General features: G+C 47.7%; 1 protein-coding gene across 1 annotated transcript in view; it reads right to left on the bottom strand.

Annotated features, from left to right (window-relative positions):
• The window catches only part of LOC146798473 (uncharacterized), a 613542-nt gene that overhangs the window by 309807 nt on the left and 283662 nt on the right, over positions 1-20073 (bottom strand). The window contains exon 3 of the mRNA XM_085627975.1: positions 6116-6329. Coding sequence (XP_085484101.1) covers positions 6116-6329 — 214 coding nt within the window. The remainder of the gene's footprint in view (positions 1-6115; positions 6330-20073) is intronic.

Raw genomic sequence — 20073 nt, 5'->3', positions numbered from 1 at the left:
TACCAAGGTTTGAGCAAGAGAATAATTTATTGTAACCATGACTGGACCTTATGTTGCATTGTTGGCCTTATTGCTAGGCGTAGGTGCGTACTTACTCCTACCAATAATCCACCTTCCAACACCAATATAGGTCACTCAAAGTCAAATCTCTCTACATCTCTCTCTACCACTCTCTCACGACCATGCCCCTCTCTATCACTCACTGTGCCTTCATCTATATCTACCATGCAAGATCTCCTCTCTCCACCCCTACTCTATCTTTCTCCTCATCCATCTCATTGTAACACACTGCACTTTTTCCATCTGACCTCAATGTATCTCTACTTCATCTGAATCTTTACGTCCTCTTGCTCTCTGTACATATCTCTCCTACCTTACCTCTCAATAGCTCTCTCTCTCTGTCTCTGATCTTTGTGATCCATGTGTTTCATGTGAATGACACAACAACAGACTTCCAGATAAAGTATGGCTAAAAGCCCCTATAAGTAAATATGTTATACTCATACGTTTAGTAAAATCAAAAGGTGAAACTAATCCCAGACTTAAAAAACCCAGTCAGTTTGATGTTGCCTGCCAGTCCCTTACACTTGCTAATCCTTTATGTAATGTTTTTCTAAATCTTTACTACAAATAGATATAGAAGGTTGAGAAAATAGCTAAATACAGAGGCTTGCAAAACAGACAGACAGGTTCACAAAGGTAAACAGAGAGGGATAGATAGATAGATAGATAGATAGATAGATAGATAGATAGATAGATAGATAGATAGATAGATAGATAGATAGATAGATAGATAGATAGATAGATAGATAGATAGATAGATAGATAGATAGATAGATAGATAGATAGATAGATAGATAGATAGATAGATAGATAGATAGATAGATAGATAGATAGATAGATAGATAGATAGATAGATAGATAGATAGATAGATAGATAGATAGATAGATAGATAGATAGAATTTGGAACATCATTAGCAGATGGCAGGAACTGATAAAGCTGGAATGTGTCCTGTGCTGTGAAGCGCTCATAGAAAGCATCCTGCTACCACATCAGGTTCTAAACATTAAGGCAACGCTAAAGTAATATTTAAGTACGAACAAAACACTGGCACTGAAGGGAACTCTCTTTTACGTAGATTGTGCTCCTTGTGAAAGACCAACATGCAGTCACTCATACAGTGAATTTAGCAAGTGGCTGAAGTAGGCTAACCCACTGCCCCATTCAGTATGCTGTAATGGGCGTAAGCAAAATGTGAATGAAACCACAACAGAGCAATGGGTAAAGAGAGCTTGCTGAAATTCCCTTTAAGTAGGTATAATATACATATATTTTATGCCAAATCAAAAGGTCTTGGCTAACGCCAGACCTAAAAAGGGGGAAAAAGCATCTGTTTCATTTTGAAGATGTGTGCATGTGAGGTGTGCATGTCTTCAAAATAACATGGGTTACCTCATCCACTTCTTTTTTTATATATAATTCTTTAGTCGTGCTACAGAGCATTGGGGATGCTGTACAACATGGCTACAAACCACTGGCAAAGCCAAAACGTTCCAAAGGCGAGACCTATTGGCTTTGCCAATACTTGTTTATTTTGATCACTAGCAATAAAGTCATCCTATTATAAAGTAACCCCGCCCATCACAACAGAGAAGCCACCCCTGCGTGGAATACAGATTCTTCTCCTTTGTCTGTCTGGGGCCAGTCTTTGCAGCCTTTCCTTTTGTGCTTCCACACCCTTGCTGAAAGTAAATGGGGCCTGGTCACAGTCAGGAACTGGCACATAAAGACAAAATCAGAGCTTGCTGGAATTAAAAAGCAGATCTACCTGGTGCAGGACATAATGGGTCTCTCACTCCTGTGGGCCTCTATGCAGTGCACCGGCAGCACCAGTGGCAGCTACGCCCCTGCCCCCTCAACTCTAGCTCATGTCTATCACAACTGCACATCTCCCTCACTATCTCGACTCACTATAGCCCTCCTCTTCCTCTCTCACTACATACCTTCTCAATTCCCTTCACCATTATTTCCCTACTTTACCTCTACACCTGATCTTTCTCTTGTTCTTCGTCTGTTCCCTTTCCTACACCTCTCTAAATATTTTACTCTTTTCTGGCTAGCTTTTTTTCTTTACCGCTACCCCTTTTTCCCTACCATAAAAACTTCTGGCTCTATCGCTCTTTCCGTTACTCTCTCTTATGCAAATTCATGTCTCTTTGGATCTCCTTCACCATTTAAATTCAAACCCTCCAAATCCTCTTTTGCTTCTCAAACTCTATTCTTATTCATCTCTCTACCTGACCATCTCTTTCTCTGATTTATCTGACAGTTCTCTACCTCGATGTAAACCTCACACATCAGTTTCAATATTTCCCATGTCCCTCAGCTAATTTTATTTGCTCTACACACTACATTTCACTTTCCACTCTTCACCCCTCCCTCTACCTATCTGTCTTCCCCACAACTCTCTATACCTGACCCATTATTCGATACCTCTTCTCATTTGCTCTCTCTCTACCAGGCATCTCTTGGCTTTTCCTCAAACCTCTTGGCCTACTTCTACCTCTTACTTCATTTATCTGTCTCAAATTCACCACTTTTTCTACAATATATCACTCTGAACTCATGCCTCGGACTACCATACTCCTCTGTCTCTCTCAACATTTCAATCTTCTGACCTCTGTTTCTCTCCACTTGCCTAACTCTCTTTAACTACCTACATTGCCCTCTTTCTACCCTTCCTTATCTTTCCTTCTGGCTACCTCACCATTCTCTATTTACTTTACTTCTCTTTCTGCCTTTCATTTCTTTCTACATCATCTCTGTCCATAACCCCTTCTTCTTTTTCTTCACTTTACTGAACTTTATGTCCTTGTCCATCTCTTTTATCCTACACCATGCCATTTCTCTTAACAGGGTCACAAGGAAACCATCTAGCCAGAGAGGTGCACCCAGATAAAGAGGAGAAGAAGGTCAAGGCAGGAGAATATGTTAGGAGAATGTTACTAGATTTTAAACAATGGAATGATGAATTCAGAGTGGCCCTTTGATTTTCACTGTTGCAGTAAGAATGCCAATAGTGAAGAGGATATATTGGTGGTTGCAAATATTCTGCAAATAAAGCTGCAATGTCAACCTCTATGTGCCTATGTTTTAATTTAATATCATGCACTAGTCCCTTAAGCACCAGTAAGTCACTCTTAGCGTGTTTTTCCTACAGTGGAAGTAACAAGTGGGTTAGACACTGAATTTCACATAAAATGTTTTTGTTGCAACTAAATCAATCTAGATACAAATTAAACTACAAATGACTTTGGCATTGGTAGTCCAAGATTTCTTTTGGTACTATTGGGCTGAGGACACAAAATAGTTGCGCTTTTAGCTGTTTTTGTTTCCCCCTTCCTCCTCATTTCTGAAGGTTTAACATATAATTCACATTCTTTGAAGGAGTGAATCAGCAGAAATTGTGTAATAATTCTAAGTTGGTCAAGAGAGGAGCACCAAAATACATCTTTTTAGAGCCCCTTAAATGCTTAAGATGACACTTGTTTTCCATTTACACAAGCCATTAGGGTTATCTTATTCTAAATCTTAACATAAACCATGGACAAGGCACAGGAACCTTTGAGTCATAACTAAGATTTATTTGAACACACTTACTTTAACACTAGATCATCAAGGTTACTCACTCCGTGAGCTGTTATGCTTTACACCAAAACCAGTGGCTGATCCTCCCTTTGGAGAAAGAGCTAGACCCCTGATATTGAACTTTTAGCACGTGGATGCTGTTGGGCAGGTTTCTAGGTTTTGGCACAACTCAGCAAAGCAACCAAAGTTGCTGAGCTGTGGGGCATCACAGTGCGATAGAAAAAAAGCACAAAATATACTAAGATATGATGCTATTTTACTTTCACCCTGCTCTGGTGCACTTTAGGGAGTCATGAACCAACCCATACACCTGGGGTCTTCAAACTAGAGGGTGGGTTCCTCTATGAGGCTTCAAGTGATCCCAGAGGGGCGCCAGGCTCTAGCCAAAAGAAGCAATATGCTGACAACAGTTCTTTGTTTTCAGTGGAAAAAAATGAGTGGCAGTAAGGCGCTCTGTGATGGGCATCACAAACATCTTTTGTCATTTATATCCTCACTGGGAGAAGGTGTCAAAAGGGTAGGGACTCTAAACTATTCTTTAAAACTCCCACCCCCGTTTCTAATGATCAATCTGTGGAAACTTTTACACGTTAGTAAGGCCTGCCTGACCAGAATAGTATGGCAATCATGTATTTGATTGAATTTTCTAAAATGGTAACAGAGTTTAATTGAAATGTTTAAATAAGTCTAGACATATTTAAATATTGCCAGTTTAATAGAATTGTGAAACATTTTGAGGGGGAGGACTGATCTTTTTTTTTTCACTGGGGGAGGCGCGGCATATAAAAGTTTGAAGATCACTGGCATACATCCTTGTACCATAGTGCTTGTGCATTCTGTCATGCATAGGTTTTGCACTGAAAAAGCAAACTTTCAGTAAAACAAAACCTATACTTTATTACTTTTCTCACTTTGTATATGTGCTCTACAGTGCAGCACACATGCAAAGTTGGAAAAATGTGGATACATAAAGTTGCTCCACTGTTATGCCTGCCTCAAGGAGACTTAGGGGTCTATTAGAATGGCGGTCGGAAAATCACTCCGACCGCCATGGTAGCGGGAAAACACCGCCCACTAGGACCGCTGCATAACCGCCGGTCCAATTTGGATGCTCCGCAGTCTAAATCCGACCACAGCGGTATGATCGCGGCATTTAACATAGCGGCGGTTGCTGCTGCCATCAGCACCGCTGCGATGTCCAAAAAAAATGTCCAGCATATCCCTGCACTGCGTGGCATGCACTGCACAGTGCATGCCACCTGGTACAGGGCCATGTAGGGGGGTACCATGGGTACTTTGCCAGTGCACCCACACCCCCCCAAACACATTGGGGGCCCCCGGAGACATTCTCCACATGCATTTCCATGGTGGTTCCACCGCCATGGAAAGGCTGGCTACCGCTGGAATTATAATCATGCCGGCAGAGCCTGGCCCTGCACTGGCCCCATTTTAGCGGTCCAGCTCCGTCTGCCAGGCAAGCGTGTGGACTGCTACCGGCCGAAAAGTGGCGGGCAGAAAATCTCACCGCCAAGTCGTCACCGCCATGCTAATGGGACCGGCGGTTTTCTGGGTTGCGATCGCGGTTGCCACTGCCGGCCCTGCGACAGCCAATCCGACCGCCATCCTAATAGACCCCTAAATTTTGTGGTGCAAATAGCTATCTACCAAGGTTAGTAGATAAGTATTTGCATCAAAAACTATGGTTAGGTGCACTGGAATGCCTTTTTACCACCCATTATACACCCTGAAAGGAAAGCAAAATAGTGCATAGAGCAACTTTGCATTACTCTGGCCAACTTTCGAAAGCATTGAAAAGTAAATCCCGCCACAACACTTTTGGAATGCAAACCTGGCACAAAGTGTACGTAAATCTGGCCCTTTGTTTTTATTGCACTTATGGTTGCTGTTGCTCTTAGGCTAAGCTAATTTCTCCCTGGATAACTTCAGTGGGTTCAGAATATGTCAACCAAGTCTTTTGTAGGCACCCACAATGCTCTCTGTATGTCAATAAACAGTCCAATTGGAAATGTTATGTTTGTTCTTTATGGTGCTTCAGGTCCAAGAATATCATTTTTTGAAGGGAAAAACTGGGCGTTATCGTCAAGCACACACACCCTCAACCCATTTTGCATTGGCCAGGACACTGGCACACAGACTATCTTCATTTTAGAGCAACTAGGTGAAGGTGTGAAGCGGTGCAAGACATAGGAGTGCCCCATTGTAACTTATACCTGTGCAGCGATTAGGTTAACATTTTGAGAATCAATTTATGGCCTTTCTATAGGGCTAAAGTTATCTTTGTTTTTGACTCTTGTCAAAAATTATTCCCTGGTTATACACTGAAGGAACTCTTGGGGTTCAACTGGCCATTGAAACCAAGGCCTTACTCTGTGGAGTTGTGAATGAGAACATTTGGGGTGGGGGTGGTGTGAAAGGATGGCAAACACCTAAAGTTAAGCATTCACCTGGCTCTGTGGGCCCTTGTGAGTTGACTTCTGGGGTTCGGTGGCAGGCACTAAAGTGGGTGATGGAAGAAGAGATAGACTTTTCATTCTTCACTGTCTTGTTTCTTATATTGGTCCTTGAGGTGTCACTGTAGCTTTGGTAGTTCTTCTTTCCAAGGTCTGTGTCCTTCCATCTGGGTGCGTTCAGGTATTCCATTGCAGTAGCCGCAGCATGCTGTAGAGAGAAAAGACATGCTTGTGAGCAGTGTTCTGTGAATTTAAAACCAAATAGATTTCATTCCAACTATAATAAGGGTTAATAGCTGATCTTTTTTCTAGACAACACCTCTTCAGATGATTATATTTCATACTGGGGGCTAATTTACAAGCCAATTGCGCTGCCGGTGCGTCCCTTTTTTGGACACACTGGCAGCGCAGTGTGCCTGCCCATATTTCCAAAGCCACATAAAGCCACTGTTGGACTTGGCCCTTTTTGGCAGGCTCACTCCTGAATTTTTTTTGCCTTAAGCTCTGACATGGTGGTAGTGATTTTAGGCCTCTGCGCACTTTAGCACTGTGGCCCAGTGTAAAGTGCTTGCGCGCTCTGAGTGCGTGTGGTGAGATTGGCCTGCCCTCCCATAGGAATGCATGGGGGATATGTGTGTCCATGGTAATTCCTGGTGTGAGAGGAGTGCAGGGTCGAGTTTAGTATGTGCGAACTCATGAGAATAAATGCTGCGCAATGGTGTGCGCAGATTTACGGTGACTGGTGGAGAAAAGCCACTTTTAGAAGTTGGCATTTCTGTGTGCTGTGTGCCTGCCTGCCTGATGTGAATGGCATGTCTGGCTTGTGATTGACAGGAGCTGAAATGTGTGGGTGGCTCCAGGAGCCAGGGGGAGTCAGCCCAGTGGTGAATAGAGAGATCTGCATGCAGATGGGAGGGAGGAGTTGCACCTGGGACCTGAATCGGACTGCGCCTTCCTTCCACAATGCTGGCGCCGCCCCCTGTGGTGCGTCTGATCCCTGAGCCCCCACCTGACAAAGGAGAGAGGAGCTGAGCAAAACAAAGTGCTCCAAAGATCCCCCAAACCAGTTCTGACTGGTATCCCCAAGCCCTGTGCTGTAACACAAAGGGAAAAGTGGTATAAATATAGGGGCTGTGACTCCATGAAAATGTTCAGTGTACCTGTTCTGTTCCTGATGGAGGGGGGCTTGCTGCTGCTGGGGCCCAGGAGGGACCGCCATGGGGGCTGCCTTCCTGCTGGAGGGCCCTGTGTGCTGGTCCCTGGGCCCTGCATTGTCCCTGGATGCCTAAAGGACTCTTGGGACCTTTTGCTTTATTCTCTTTATCCCTAAGGACTGATGCCTTTTACTTAGGGACCTGTGCCTGCTACTGGAGCTGTGGCTCCTTAGCGCCTTGTGAGTGCTTTATTTTCATTTCTCCAGTAGTGTTTTGATTTGAAGAGCGCTTTATTTGGAGGGGAAACACTTAGGTTGCCCTTTGCAGCGTAGGGCTTCGAGCGCCTTCGGGGGAATCCCGACATAGGGAGTCCCCCGCAATTCTGATTTCCTCGAGGGAGCCTACCCCTCATTGCCACCTTATTCTTTATACCTAATGCGGGTGTCCACCCCGGTTGTACTTTGTCCCACGAAGGAATCACGGCCGCTAAAAATTCTCTTCCGGGCCGCTGCCCAGCGCGACCTAGAAGGCAGAGGAGGTGGTGTCCCGGTGGGCGGGGCTTCCAAGACAAAGAGCTCGGCGCGATGGAGGAACGTGGGGCTCCCATGCGTGAGGGAGAGCCCCGTGGTGGCGGCCGAAGCAAAGAAGAGTCCTGGGTCCCAGAAGGGGGCCCGGGTGAAGTAGAGATGCAGCCAAAGGCAGCGCGGGGCTCCCATGAGGGAAGCGAAGCCTCGTGCCGCGAGAGGAGTCCCCGCCAGGAGAGCCGGTGAGTGGAGCTGGCTGGGGGAGCAAAGTCGAGGCACCTCGCCGGTTCCTCTTTCCCGAGCAGCCCCGCTTGACAGAGGGCTGCTCCAATGTGGGGCACAGTTGTTTCCTGAGCCTGCGTGGCTCCAACGGGGCATGATGGTTTTCGAGCCCCATGTGGCTCCAACGATGGGCTTAATCATTTTAAAAGGGCCCAGAGGGGCCCAGGTTTTCTTCCCCCTTTGTGTGGCCAGTCCTCCACAGCTGCCCCGTCTGCTAGAGGGCAGCTGCAACGTTGAGGGGAGTAAGGTCCCCAGATCGGGGCACATTGTCGGTGCTCCTGCCAGTGGGCACATTTGTTTTCAGGGCACAGTCGGTGCCAGCGCCCCTCATTTGATATTCCCAGCTGCGCAGCACTTAGTGCCAGCTGCGACGTTTAGGCACAGTTATTTGGGGGCATTCTTTTGCGAGCGTTAGGAGTGAGATGCACTCCTTTGCCATAGCACAATGGCGCGCTTTCTGTTCTGCTGCAATGGCAGCCGCCCTGACATTCTGGACACAGGGCATTTGAGCCCCTTGGAGATGGCCAGTTGGCCAAGGGGACTGTTAGCTTTATAGGGCGCCAGGCCCTAAGGTGATTATGTGGTGCTAGGAAATGTAATGTATGTACTATGTTTTATGTACCCTGCTTTGATACCTCTAAATGTAGTTTTATGTATGAGGTTGTTTTGCCTAGTATGGTTTATACTCGTGAGAATATGTTTGTGAGAATTTGGCCTGGCATATGCTGTCTCCTAGTTATAGGGGACACCTTGCACCAGTCCAATTCGACTCTTATTGATGATAGGTTTAAGACAACCATTAAAGAAAGCTATCCTAGTGGTAGCTGTGGAGAGCAGCCTTCAGGCTAAGTCTTGAAGGAGTGTTAAACTTATTGTTTTACCATAGATAACCTCTTGAATAACCAAATGAAAGAGTAGCCCACACAGGTATATATATAAAATATATGTATTTATTCTAGACAGAATCCCACAATCTCTTTATGAGGCTAGTGGCAAAGTTACAATTCAAACAAGCATTTATAAACACAATAAATAGCACAGGAATCACAGGGCCCCGGGGGGGACCAAACCATATATCAAAAAAGTGGTATAAGAACCACGACAATTCTACAGACAATGCCTAGGGCATTTAGGATCGCTGGTCCCTTAAGAATCCACCCCAGGCTATGAGGAAGGGGACCCACGGGAGGCGCGTGCAGTGGAAATAGCTGCTATCGGGATCTCTATTAAAGCCTATGGAGAATGTCGCAGTTTGATTTACACAGATTAAAGTCACTTCTAGCAGGAGTACAAAGTTAAGACTTTAGACTTAAGCTTTTGAGGATCCCACTACCACGAGAGTACTGAGGTACCACTGTTACCTGCCCCAGGGAAGCCGGGTGCATAGGTCGTTTTCGATGTCGGGTCGCAGGCTAATTTTCAATGGGAAAATGTTCAAAAGTGCTCCTAGCCAAAAGCGTCGATGATGCCGTGAAGATTGAAGTTGTAGAAGTTGAAGAGAAGAACCTGAAAGCAGAGGGGACAGAGTCTGGGTCACGGCACAGTGACCAGGGAGCTCAAAGCAAAGAGCCCTTCAATGTCGGGTGCTTCAAGTGGAAAGAGGTGTAGCTTGGATCTGCAGCCACGGGCTCCGGGAGGCTTCAAGGAAGGCCAGCTTCTGGAGGGCGACTGTCCCACATCAGATGAGGGTCGCTGCGGTGTTAGTGTCCAGAATGGATCCACTAAGCCTTGGCAACCGCAACCCACACAAGATAAACAAATCAGCTATTGGTGCAAACCCACAAGGTCTGTGAGAGGTCTCCTTTGGAGAGACTGTAGAGCAGGCCTGGAGCACTCAGGGGAACTCTTAGTTGTCCAGATTGTCCTCCGCTAGGGCCCACAAGTTGAGAGACAAGGGACCGCAGAAGGCAGCAAAATGGAGTGCGTAAAAGGGAGCCCACGGGCCACCGTAGGGGGCTAGGGTGCTGGTCTTTGGCACAAAGGCTGCTTGGTGGTTGGCTCAATAATGGGCCAAAGCACAACTTCCCCACTGGTCAGGATCGTGTGCTACGCAAGAAGTGGCTGGTGTCCTGGGGTATTGGGAATCTCGGCACCCACGCGATCCACGGTACTCAGGTTTGCTGAGCACGCTCACTAGCCTCTGGGATGCTTTGGAAACCCACCTCAAGGGTGCTGGAAGTTGTCGAAGTCCATAGGAGCAGCGAGGATCCAACCGGGTCACTTGCAGTGTTTCAGGTACCTGCCAAGCAGGGGGGTAACTCCTTTACCCCAAGGGAGATTTCTTCCGTCAGCTGGGCAGCAGCAAGTCGAAGGTCAAGACTATAAAGTTCAAGAGTAATCTGAGGCTCTGGGGCCACGTTATTCACCTTTATCCCCAAGATTAGGGGAGTGTCCAGAGTAGTGTCCACCAATGAGTGGTGAGGCGGTAAAGGGTGGCTACACCCTCTCCCCTTTGTGTGTTTCCCGCCTGGGCATGGGGCAGGATGCCCCTGAACTGGTTCCAAGCGGTGTTTGCAGAATGCAGGCGCTGTAGCTGCCTACGTGCAACTCTGAAAGGACATTTGGTGCACCCACCCTGTTCCAATCCACATTATCCTGTCTGGGGAGATGCTAGCACCTCCCTGCCACAGGAGCCCTATTGTCCAACTCGTGAGGCTGGGATTTTCCCCAGCAACAGCCAGCCAGGGTCGTGTAGGTGGCGGGCAGTAGCCATTTTGTACTACTTGTGCACTTTTAAATTGGTGTCTAAATTCTGCCGCTTTTCCCATATCGCCCCTCTAGCAGGGGGGAATCGTACCCTCATGCCCATGGCTGGACTGGGGGTAAGATTCCTACATGTTTGACACCAAACACGATATGGTTCTGTGTAGCCATTCTCAAGTTATCGCGTTATCACAATAGACTTATAATGCGGTTAAGAGTATATGGTATGGCTACACTACAAACAACCCAGCAATGATTTTACGAAGGTTGCAGAGGCCCTACTCACATAGGGGTCCCCCCTCACACATACCTCAGCACCCTGCCTTGTAGGATTAGCAAGGCCTGCTATAGGGGTGACCTATGAGAGTATATGTGTTGTAATGGGGTGGGATATAGGGTACCTATACCCCTGTAAGGGGTGCTAGCACCACCTTACCCAGACTACAGTAGTGGTCTGGTGGTGTCAGTTTGTATGGCTGTCCCAGGGTGGCACAATAAGTGCTGCAGCCCTGGTAGGCCTACTGAGGGACCCATGCCCTGGGTACCTAGGGTACCATTTACAAGGGACTGTCAGGGCATCCTCAGCATCCAATTGGTTTGTACCTAGGGTACTCACATTGTTTAACAGAGGAAGCAGATAGGCTGGGGTCCAGGATAGCAGGGCCACAGCCTGACTAGAGTCATAAAACAGCAAAAACATCAGCAAAAAGTTGGGGGCAACTATGCAGTCGATGCCACTCTCCTACATAACCCCCCACCCCCAAATGCAGGGACATTAAACTAACCTCGACCAGTTGAGTCTTCATGTTCTAAGTGGAAATATCTGGAGAGGCCATCTGCATTGGCATGGTTGCTCCCAGGTCTATGTTCCACCGTATAGTCCATCCCCTGTAGGGAAATGGACCACCTGAGTAGTTTGGGGTTTTCACCCTTCATGTGTTTTAGCCATAGGAGGGGCTTATGGTCTGTTTGAACAATGAAGTTAGTGCCTAACAAGTATGGCCTCAGCTTCTTCAAGGCCCAGACCACAGCAAAGGCCTCCCTCTCTATAGCTGACCAACGTTTCTCTCTGGGGGTCAACCTACTGCTAATAAAAGCTACTGGTTGATCCTGGCCCTCCTCATTCAGTTGTGATAACACAGCACCTACCCCCACCTCTGAAGCATCAGTTTGAACTATGAATTCTTTGGAGTAGTTGGGGCTTTGGAGCACTGGAGCAGAGCACATTGCCTGTTTTAGGTCATCAAAAGCTTTCTGACAGCTGACAGTCCACTGAACCTTTTTGGGCATCCTCTTAGAGGTGAGGTCATTCAAGGGGGTCACAATGGATCCATATCCCTTTACAAACCTCCTATAATAACCAGTCAGGCCCAAGAAAGCTCGAACCTGAGTCTGGGTGGTTGGAGCAACCCAGTCCACTATGGTCTGGATTTTGCTCTGTAGTGGTTGAACCTGGCCTCCACCTACAAGGTGACCCAGGTACACAACCTGACTCTGCCCTATCTGGCAATTGGTAGCCTTGATAGTGAGCCCAGCCTTTTGCAGGGCTTCCAAAACGTTCCTCAGGTGGATCAGGTGATCTTCCCAGGTGGAGCTAAAGACAGCAGTATCATCTAGATATGCTGCACTAAAGTCTTCCATGCCTGAGAGGACTTGGTTCACCAACCTTTGAAAAGTGGCAGGTGCATTTTTCAAACCAAAGGGCATCACAATAAATTGATAATGCCCACTAGGGGTAGAAAATGCAGTTTTGGCTTTTGCAGACTCAGCTAACCTTATCTGCCAGTAGCCAGCTGTCAGATCAAATATGCTCAGATATTTGGCTGAGGCCAATCTATCTATGAGCTCATCTGCTCTGGGAATTGGGTAAGCATCAGTCTTAGTGACTGCATTGAGTCCCCTGTAGTCGACACAGAACCTCATCTCTCTCTTACCATCCTGGCTGTGAGGTTCTGGTACTAGGACTACTGGGCTAGCCCAAGGGCTATCTGAGGGCTCAATCACTCCCAACTCCAACATCTTTTGGACTTCTGCCCTTATGCAGTCCCTGACATGGTCAGGTTGCCTGTAGATTTTATTCTTGACAGGCAGACTGTCCCTAGTGTCCACTTCATGAGTGCACCAGGGGGTCTGACTTGGAGTCAGAGAAAACATATGTCTGTAAGACTGAAGAACTTATCTAAAGTCAGCTTTCTGCTGGTCAGTGAGGCTGCCTGCCAAGGCTACTCCATCAACTGACCCATCGTCAGGGTTCTGAGAGAGCAGGTCTGGGAGAGGGTCACTCTCTTCCTCCTGTCCATCATCTGTTGCCATGAGCAAGCCCATGTCAGCCCTGTCCACATATGCTTTCAACCTATTGACATGAAGTTCCCTGTGGGGACTTCTGGGAGTGCCAAGGTCTACCAAGTAGGTAACCTCTCCCTTTTTCTCCAAAATGGTATGGGGTCCACTCCTCTTATCTTGGAGAGCTGCTGGGGCCACTGGCTCCAACACCCATACCTTCTGCCCTGGCTGGTATACCACCACAACAGCCTTTTGGTCATGCCAGGCTTTCTGTAATTCCTGACTTACCTCCAGGTTTTTAGTTGCCTTCTTCATGTACTCAGCCATCCTGGAGCGGAGACCAAGTACATAGTCCACAATATCCTGTTTAGGGGGTTTGAGAGGTTGCTCCCATCCCTCCTTCACTAGACAAAGTGGCCCTCTAACAGGATGGCCAAACAAAAGTTCAAAGGGGCTATAACCAACCCCCTTTTTTGGCACCTCCCTGTATGCAAAGAGAAGGCAGGGCAGAAGAACATCCCATTTTCGCCTAAGCTTTTCTGGGAGCCCTTTGATCATACCCTTTAAGGTCTTGTTGAATCTCTCAACATGGCCATTGCATTGAGGATGGTAAGGGGTGGTGAACTTATAGTTAACCCCACACTCCTTCCACATTGCCTTCAGGTAACTACTCATAACGTTTGTACCTCTGTCAGACAATACCTCCTTAGGAAAACCCACCCTGGAAAAGACTCCCAGGAGGGCCCTTGCCACCACAGGTGCTGTGATGGTCCTAAGTGGAATAGCTTCTGGGTATCTAGTGGCATGATCCACTACCACTAGAATGAACCTGTGCCCAGATGCTGTTGGTGGGTCTAGGAGACCAACAATGTCAATCCCCACCCGCTCAAAGGGCACCCCCACCACAGGCAATGGTATCAGGGGGGCCTTTGTGGATTTACCTGCCTTGCCACTGGCCTGGCAGGTAATGCAAGAGCTGCAAAAGCTCTTACAGTCTTCACTCATCTGGGGCCAATGAAAGTGAGGGACAATTCTGTCCCGAATCTTGTTTTGGCCCAGGTGTCCTGCTAAGGGAATATCATGGTCCAGCGTGAGCAGGAAGCCCCTAAACCTTTGAGGTATGATCAACCTCCTGGCTGCACCAGGCTTGGGGTCTCGACCCTCAGAGTAAAGGAGCCCTTCATCCCAATTAATCTTATGGGTCCCACTGGCATTCCCTACAGCCTCAGCAGCAGCTTGCTGTCTGAGGGGTTCAAGAGTGGGGCAGCTCTGCTGCTCCAGGCTCAAGTCTGCCCTAGAAGGTCCCCCTGCCCCCAAGAACTCAACCTGATCAGGTTCCAGTTCCTCTGGGGCAGTTCCTTCTTCAGGAGATAGATCCTCTTCTGCTAAAAGAGTCTCTACAGACTGATCCTGGGGGGAAGGCTCTGCCTTACCCCTGCTACTCCTCCTCTTGGAAGGTCCTTGGTCCATTTTTCCAGGATCCAAGGCCTGTTCAGTTCCTGTCAGCTTTGCTTTTGACCTTGTCAGGGCAAACTCTTCTGCTGGTATACCCAACATTGCTGCATGGGTACTTAGCTCCGCCTCAGCCCATGCTGAGGTCTCCAAATCATTCCCTAGTAAACATTCAACAGGTAGGTCTGCACTCACCACAACTTTCTTGAGGCCAGTTACCCCTCCCCAGGAGAAGTTCACAACTGCTAGAGCATGTTCAGTACTAACGTTGCTTGCATTGGTCACTTGGTAAATTTCCCCAAGTATGATCTGGTTAGGGTCCACAAGGTCCTTAGTCACCATGGTGACACTGGCCCCTGTATCCCTGTAAGCTAGTGACTCCCTTCCATTTATTTTTGGCTGTTGTCTGTATTTGCCCAGACCACTGGGGCTCACAAACAGGGACAGGTCCCCATCACAAACTAGAACAACCTGAGTAGGAGTTCTGACTAGGCCAGAGTCCTCTCCAGATCCCAGGGTCAACCCTACTATGCCCTTGTTCTGTGTACCACCACCTATGGTTGCACTAGGGGGAGCAGCTGCCTTAGGGGCAGGTGGAGTTGTACTTGTGGAGTCTTTGGCCTTATTACAATCTGAAGTCCAATGGGTCTTCTGCTTACAGAACGTACACCATGGCTTCCTTGGTTGCTTAGTTTTAGTAGCTTGGGTATTATCAGATGCAGATTTTTTGGGGCCTGTTGAAGACTGCTGGTCTTTTCCCTTTTCCCCACCCTTCTCAGAGTTCTTGGCATCTTCCTTTTTAGTTGCACCACCCAAGGGCTGGACCTTCTGCTTAATCCTGTTTCTGACCCATTTGTCTGCCTTCTTTGCCAATTCTTGGAGAGAGGTCAGATCTGAGTCCACCAGGTGCTGATGTAAGAGCTGGTTCTGACAATTATTAAGAATCTGCTCCCTCATTATGAGATTATACAATCATTGGTAATCATTTACCTTACTGCCAATTAACCAACCTTCCAGTGCCTTGGTAGCACAATCAACAAAATCTACCCAGTCTTGATTCTGTGCTTTTTGGGTGTCTCTGAACTTAAGTCTGTATTGATCAGTGGTTAAGCCAAACCCATCTATTAAAGCATCTCTGAAGATATAATAATCAGCTGCACCCTCTTCTCTTACAGAGAGGAGCTTGTATCTACCTTTGTCTGCAAAGGAGAGCCACGGGATGCTGCCCACTGCTCTACTGGGACCCTTTGTACTTTACAGGCCCTCTCAAGAGCAGAGATCCATTTGTGGATGTCATCCCCTGTATGATAGGGGGGCACAATCTTGTGGAGGCTCCTATTGTCAGGGACTTTCTCTCTAACTCTAGGGGTTTCATTACTGCCACCAGGGGTCTCTAGACTCCACGTTCTTGAAGCTTTCTGAAGCTCCAGGGCCTCCCTGTCCAATGCTAACTGTTCTCTCCTGAGCTGTAGCTTTGCCTGCTCAAACTGGAGCAATCTGCATTTCCTCCCTTGGGAGGATTCTCTCCTCTGAGGAGAGGCAGAGGTCCTTTTGGCACTCCTAGAATGGTTGGACCCCACTGAGGGGGATCTGTTCCTTCTTCTTGGATCCACCACTCTTCCTTTAGGGATGGAGAGAGTGCCTTTTGGGCCATCACCTCCATGTTGTGAGTGGTTTGGTTCTTCCAGGTCAGGATCTTCATCCTCTTCCTGGTCCTCATCAGAGTCCTCTCTAGGAGGGTCCTCTTCTGAGGGATGCCCACCCAACCTGTCTACCCCATCAGACCCTAAAGTCTGCTTAAACTCTGCTATGAGCAGGATTTCCCTGAGACGTTGGGTATTGGCACCTTTGTTTGTCTTAAGTTTCCTAGAGGTGCACATCTCCCTAAGATCAGCAAAGGAGAGATGATCATATTTGTCGACTGGAACCCTTTGGGATCCTTCCAGAGCCTTATGGGCACCTGAACCAAAAGACATTTCTAGTGTAGTGGTAGTGGTGTATCTACCTACACTAGGTGTGGCCTACTGAACCCTTTCTTGAGTTGTAGTCAAGGTGTGCTAAACCCTCTACACACAACTCCTAAGTTCAGTAGAACTTGTTGTATTCTAAGCTTGAATTTATATGTACCTTTGGTACCAAGTGGCTTTCACTTTAGAAATTCAATTTGTTATATGGTAAAACAATGGCAAGCTTGAATCCAACCGCTGCACACCAATGTGAGAAGTTGGCCTGGCATATGCTGTCTCCTAGTTATAGGGGACACCTTGCACCAGTCCAATTCGACTCTTATTGATGATAGGTTTAAGACAACCTTTAAAGAAAGCTATCCTAGTGGGAGCTGTGGAGAGCAGCCTTCAGGCTAAGTCTTGAAGGAGTGTTAAGCTTATTGTTTTACCATAGATAACCTCTTGAATAACCAAATGAAAGAGTAGCCCACACAGGTATATATATAAAATATATGTATTTATTCTAGATAGAATCCCACAGTCTCTTTATGAGGCTAGTGGCAAAGTTACAATTCGAACAAGCATTTATAAACACAATAAATAGCACAGGAATCACAGGGCCCCAGGGGGGGACCAAACCATATATCAAAAAAGTGGTATAAGAACCACGACAATTCTACAGACAATGCCTAGGGCACTTAGGATCGCGGGTCCCTTAAGAATCCACCCCAGGCTATGAGGAAGGGGACCCACGGGAGGCGCGTGCAGTGGAAATAGCTGCTATCGGGATCTCTATTAAAGCCTATGGAGAATGTAGCGGTTTGATTTACACAGATTAAAGTCACATCTAGCAGGAGTACAAAGTTAAAACTTTAGACTTAAGCTTTTGAGGAGCCCACTACCACGAGAGTACCGAGGTACCACTGTTACCTGCCCCAGGGAAGCCGGGTGCATAGGTCGTTTTCGATGTCGGGTCGCGGGCTGATTTTCAATGGGAAAATGTTCAAAAGTGCTGCTAGCCAAAAGCGTCGATGATGCCATGAAGATTGAAGTTGTAGAAGTTGAAGAGAAGAACCTGAAAGCAGAGGGGACAGAGTCTGGGTCACGGCACAGTGACCAGGGAGCTCAAAGCAAAGAGCCCTTCAATGTCGGGTGCTTCAAGTGGAAAGAGGTGTAGCTTGGATCTGCAGCCACGGGCTCCGGGAGGCTTCAAGGAAGGCCAGCTTCTGGAGGGCAACTGTCCCACGTCAGATGAGGGTTGCTGCGTTGTTAGTGTCCGGAATGGATCCACTAAGCCTTGGCAACCGCAACCCATGCAAGATGAACAAATCAGCTACTGGTGCAGACCCACGAGGTCTGTGAGAGATCTCCTTTGGAGAGACTGTAGACCAGGCCTGGAGCAACCAGGGGAACTCTTAGTTGCTGAGATTGTCCTCTGCTAGGGCCCACAAGTCGAGAGACAAGGGAGGAGGCAGCAAAATGGAGTGCATAAAAGGGAGCCCACGGGCCACCGGAGGGGGCTAGGGTGCTGGTCTTTGGCACAAATGCTGCTTGGTGGTTGGCTCAATAATGGGCCAAAGCACAACTTCCCCACTGGTCAGTGTCGTGTGCTACGCAAGAGGTGGCCGGTGTCCTGAGGTATTGGGAATCTCGGCACCCACGTGGTCCACGGTACTCAGGTTCGCTGAACACGCTCACTGGCCTCTGTGATGCTTAGAAAACCCACCTCAAGGGTGCTGGAAGTCATCGAAGTCCGTAGGAGCAGCGAGGTTCCAACTGGGTCACTTGCAGTGTTTCAGGTGCCTGCCAAGCAGGGGGGTAACTCCTTTACCCCAAGGGAGATTTCTTCCGTCAGCTGGGCAGCAGAAAGTCGAAGGTCAAGACTCTGGGGCCACGTTATTCACCTTTATCCCCAAGATTAGGGGAGTGTCCAGAGTAGTGTCCACCAATGAGTGGTGAGGCGGGAAAGGGTGGCTACACCCTCTCCCCTTTGTGTGTTTCCCGCCTGGGCAAGGGGCAGGATGCCCCTGAACCGGTTCCAAGCGGTGTATGCAGAATGCAGGCGCTGTAGCTGCCTACGTGCAACTCTGAAAGGACATTTGGTGCACCCACCCTGTTCCAATCCACATTATCCTGTCTGGGGAGATGCTAGCACCTCCCTGCCACAGGAGCCCTATTGTCCAGCTGGCGAGGCTGGGATTTTCCCCAGCAACAGCCAGCCAGGGTCGTGTAGGTGGCGGGCAGTAGCCATTTTGTTCTACTTGTGCACTTTTAAATTGGTGTCTAAATTCTGCCGCTTTTCCCATATCGCCCCTCTAACAGGTGGGAATCGTACACTCATGCCCATGGCTGGACTGGGGGTATGATTCCTACATGTTTGACACCAAACACGATATGGTTCTGTGTAGCCATTCTCAAGTTATCGCGTTATCGCGATAGACTTATAATGCGGTTAAGAGTATATGGTATGGCTACACTACAAACAACCCAGCAATGATTTTATGAAGGTTGCAGAGAGGCCCTACTCACGTAGGGGTCCCCCCTCACACATACCTCAGCACCCTGCCTTGTAGGATTAGCAAGGCCTGCTATAGGGGTGACCTATGAGAGTATATGTGTTGTAATGGGGTGGGATATAGGGTACCTATACCCCTGTAAGGGGTGCTAGCACCACCTTACCCAGACTACAGTAGTGGTCTGGTGGTGTCAGTTTGTATGGCTGTCCCAGGGTGGCACAATAAGTGCTGCAGCCCTGGTAGGCCTACTGAGGGACCCATGCCCTGGGTACCTAGGGTACCATCTACAAGGGACTGTCGGGGCATCCTCAGCATCCAATTGGTTTGTACCTAGGGTACTCACATCGTTTAACAGAGCAAGCAGATAGGCTGGGGTCCTGGATAGCAGGGCCACAGCCTGGCTAGAGTCATAAAACAGCAAAAACTTCAGCAAAACGTTGGGGGCAACTATGCAGTCGATGCCACTCTCCTACAATGTTCCACTGAGATTATTTCCTAATGTGAGTTATATTTAGGAGGTGAGGATCTAATTCATTTAGACTTATGAGAGGATTGCATAATGTGTTTATGCTGGTGAGGTTGGCGCAGAATGTAATTTGCGCCCGATGTGATACTGTGCATAATGTAGTTTATGTTACAGGCTGATGCTAAGTACAGTGATTACCAGTAGTTACTGGTTGTGTTCTATGATTATGATACGTTCTACATTTACTAAGTTCACTCTGTCATGGTTGTGACAGTGGTCCAGTTGGCCCTGTCAGGTGTAAATAATCCCTTGTAAATATGACCTAGTGCCAGGTGGCACCATGTATATTATGTATTTACTATTCTAATGTGTTATGAGAATACAAAATCTATTTTTGATATAACCTTGTATGGAGTTTCTTTTGTATTGTGCCTGGGATGTTGTTGCTGTGTGCGTGCGCAAATGCTTTACAGATGGCCTCCGGGATAATCCTGACGACTCGTGCCAAGCTACCAAGGGGGTGAGCAGGGGTTATCTTTGGCGTGTAACTCCCTTGCCCTGACTAGAATGGTGGTCTCTGCCTGGCTTTGGCGCAAGCCTTAGCCAACCAGAGATCCCATTTCTAA

This window comes from Triturus cristatus, chromosome 9, assembly GCF_964204655.1.
Source record: "Triturus cristatus chromosome 9, aTriCri1.1, whole genome shotgun sequence".
Lineage (NCBI taxonomy): Eukaryota > Metazoa > Chordata > Amphibia > Caudata > Salamandridae > Triturus > Triturus cristatus.
Note: the sequence above shows the minus strand (reverse complement) of the source record. Positions and strands in the feature narration are given on the sequence as shown.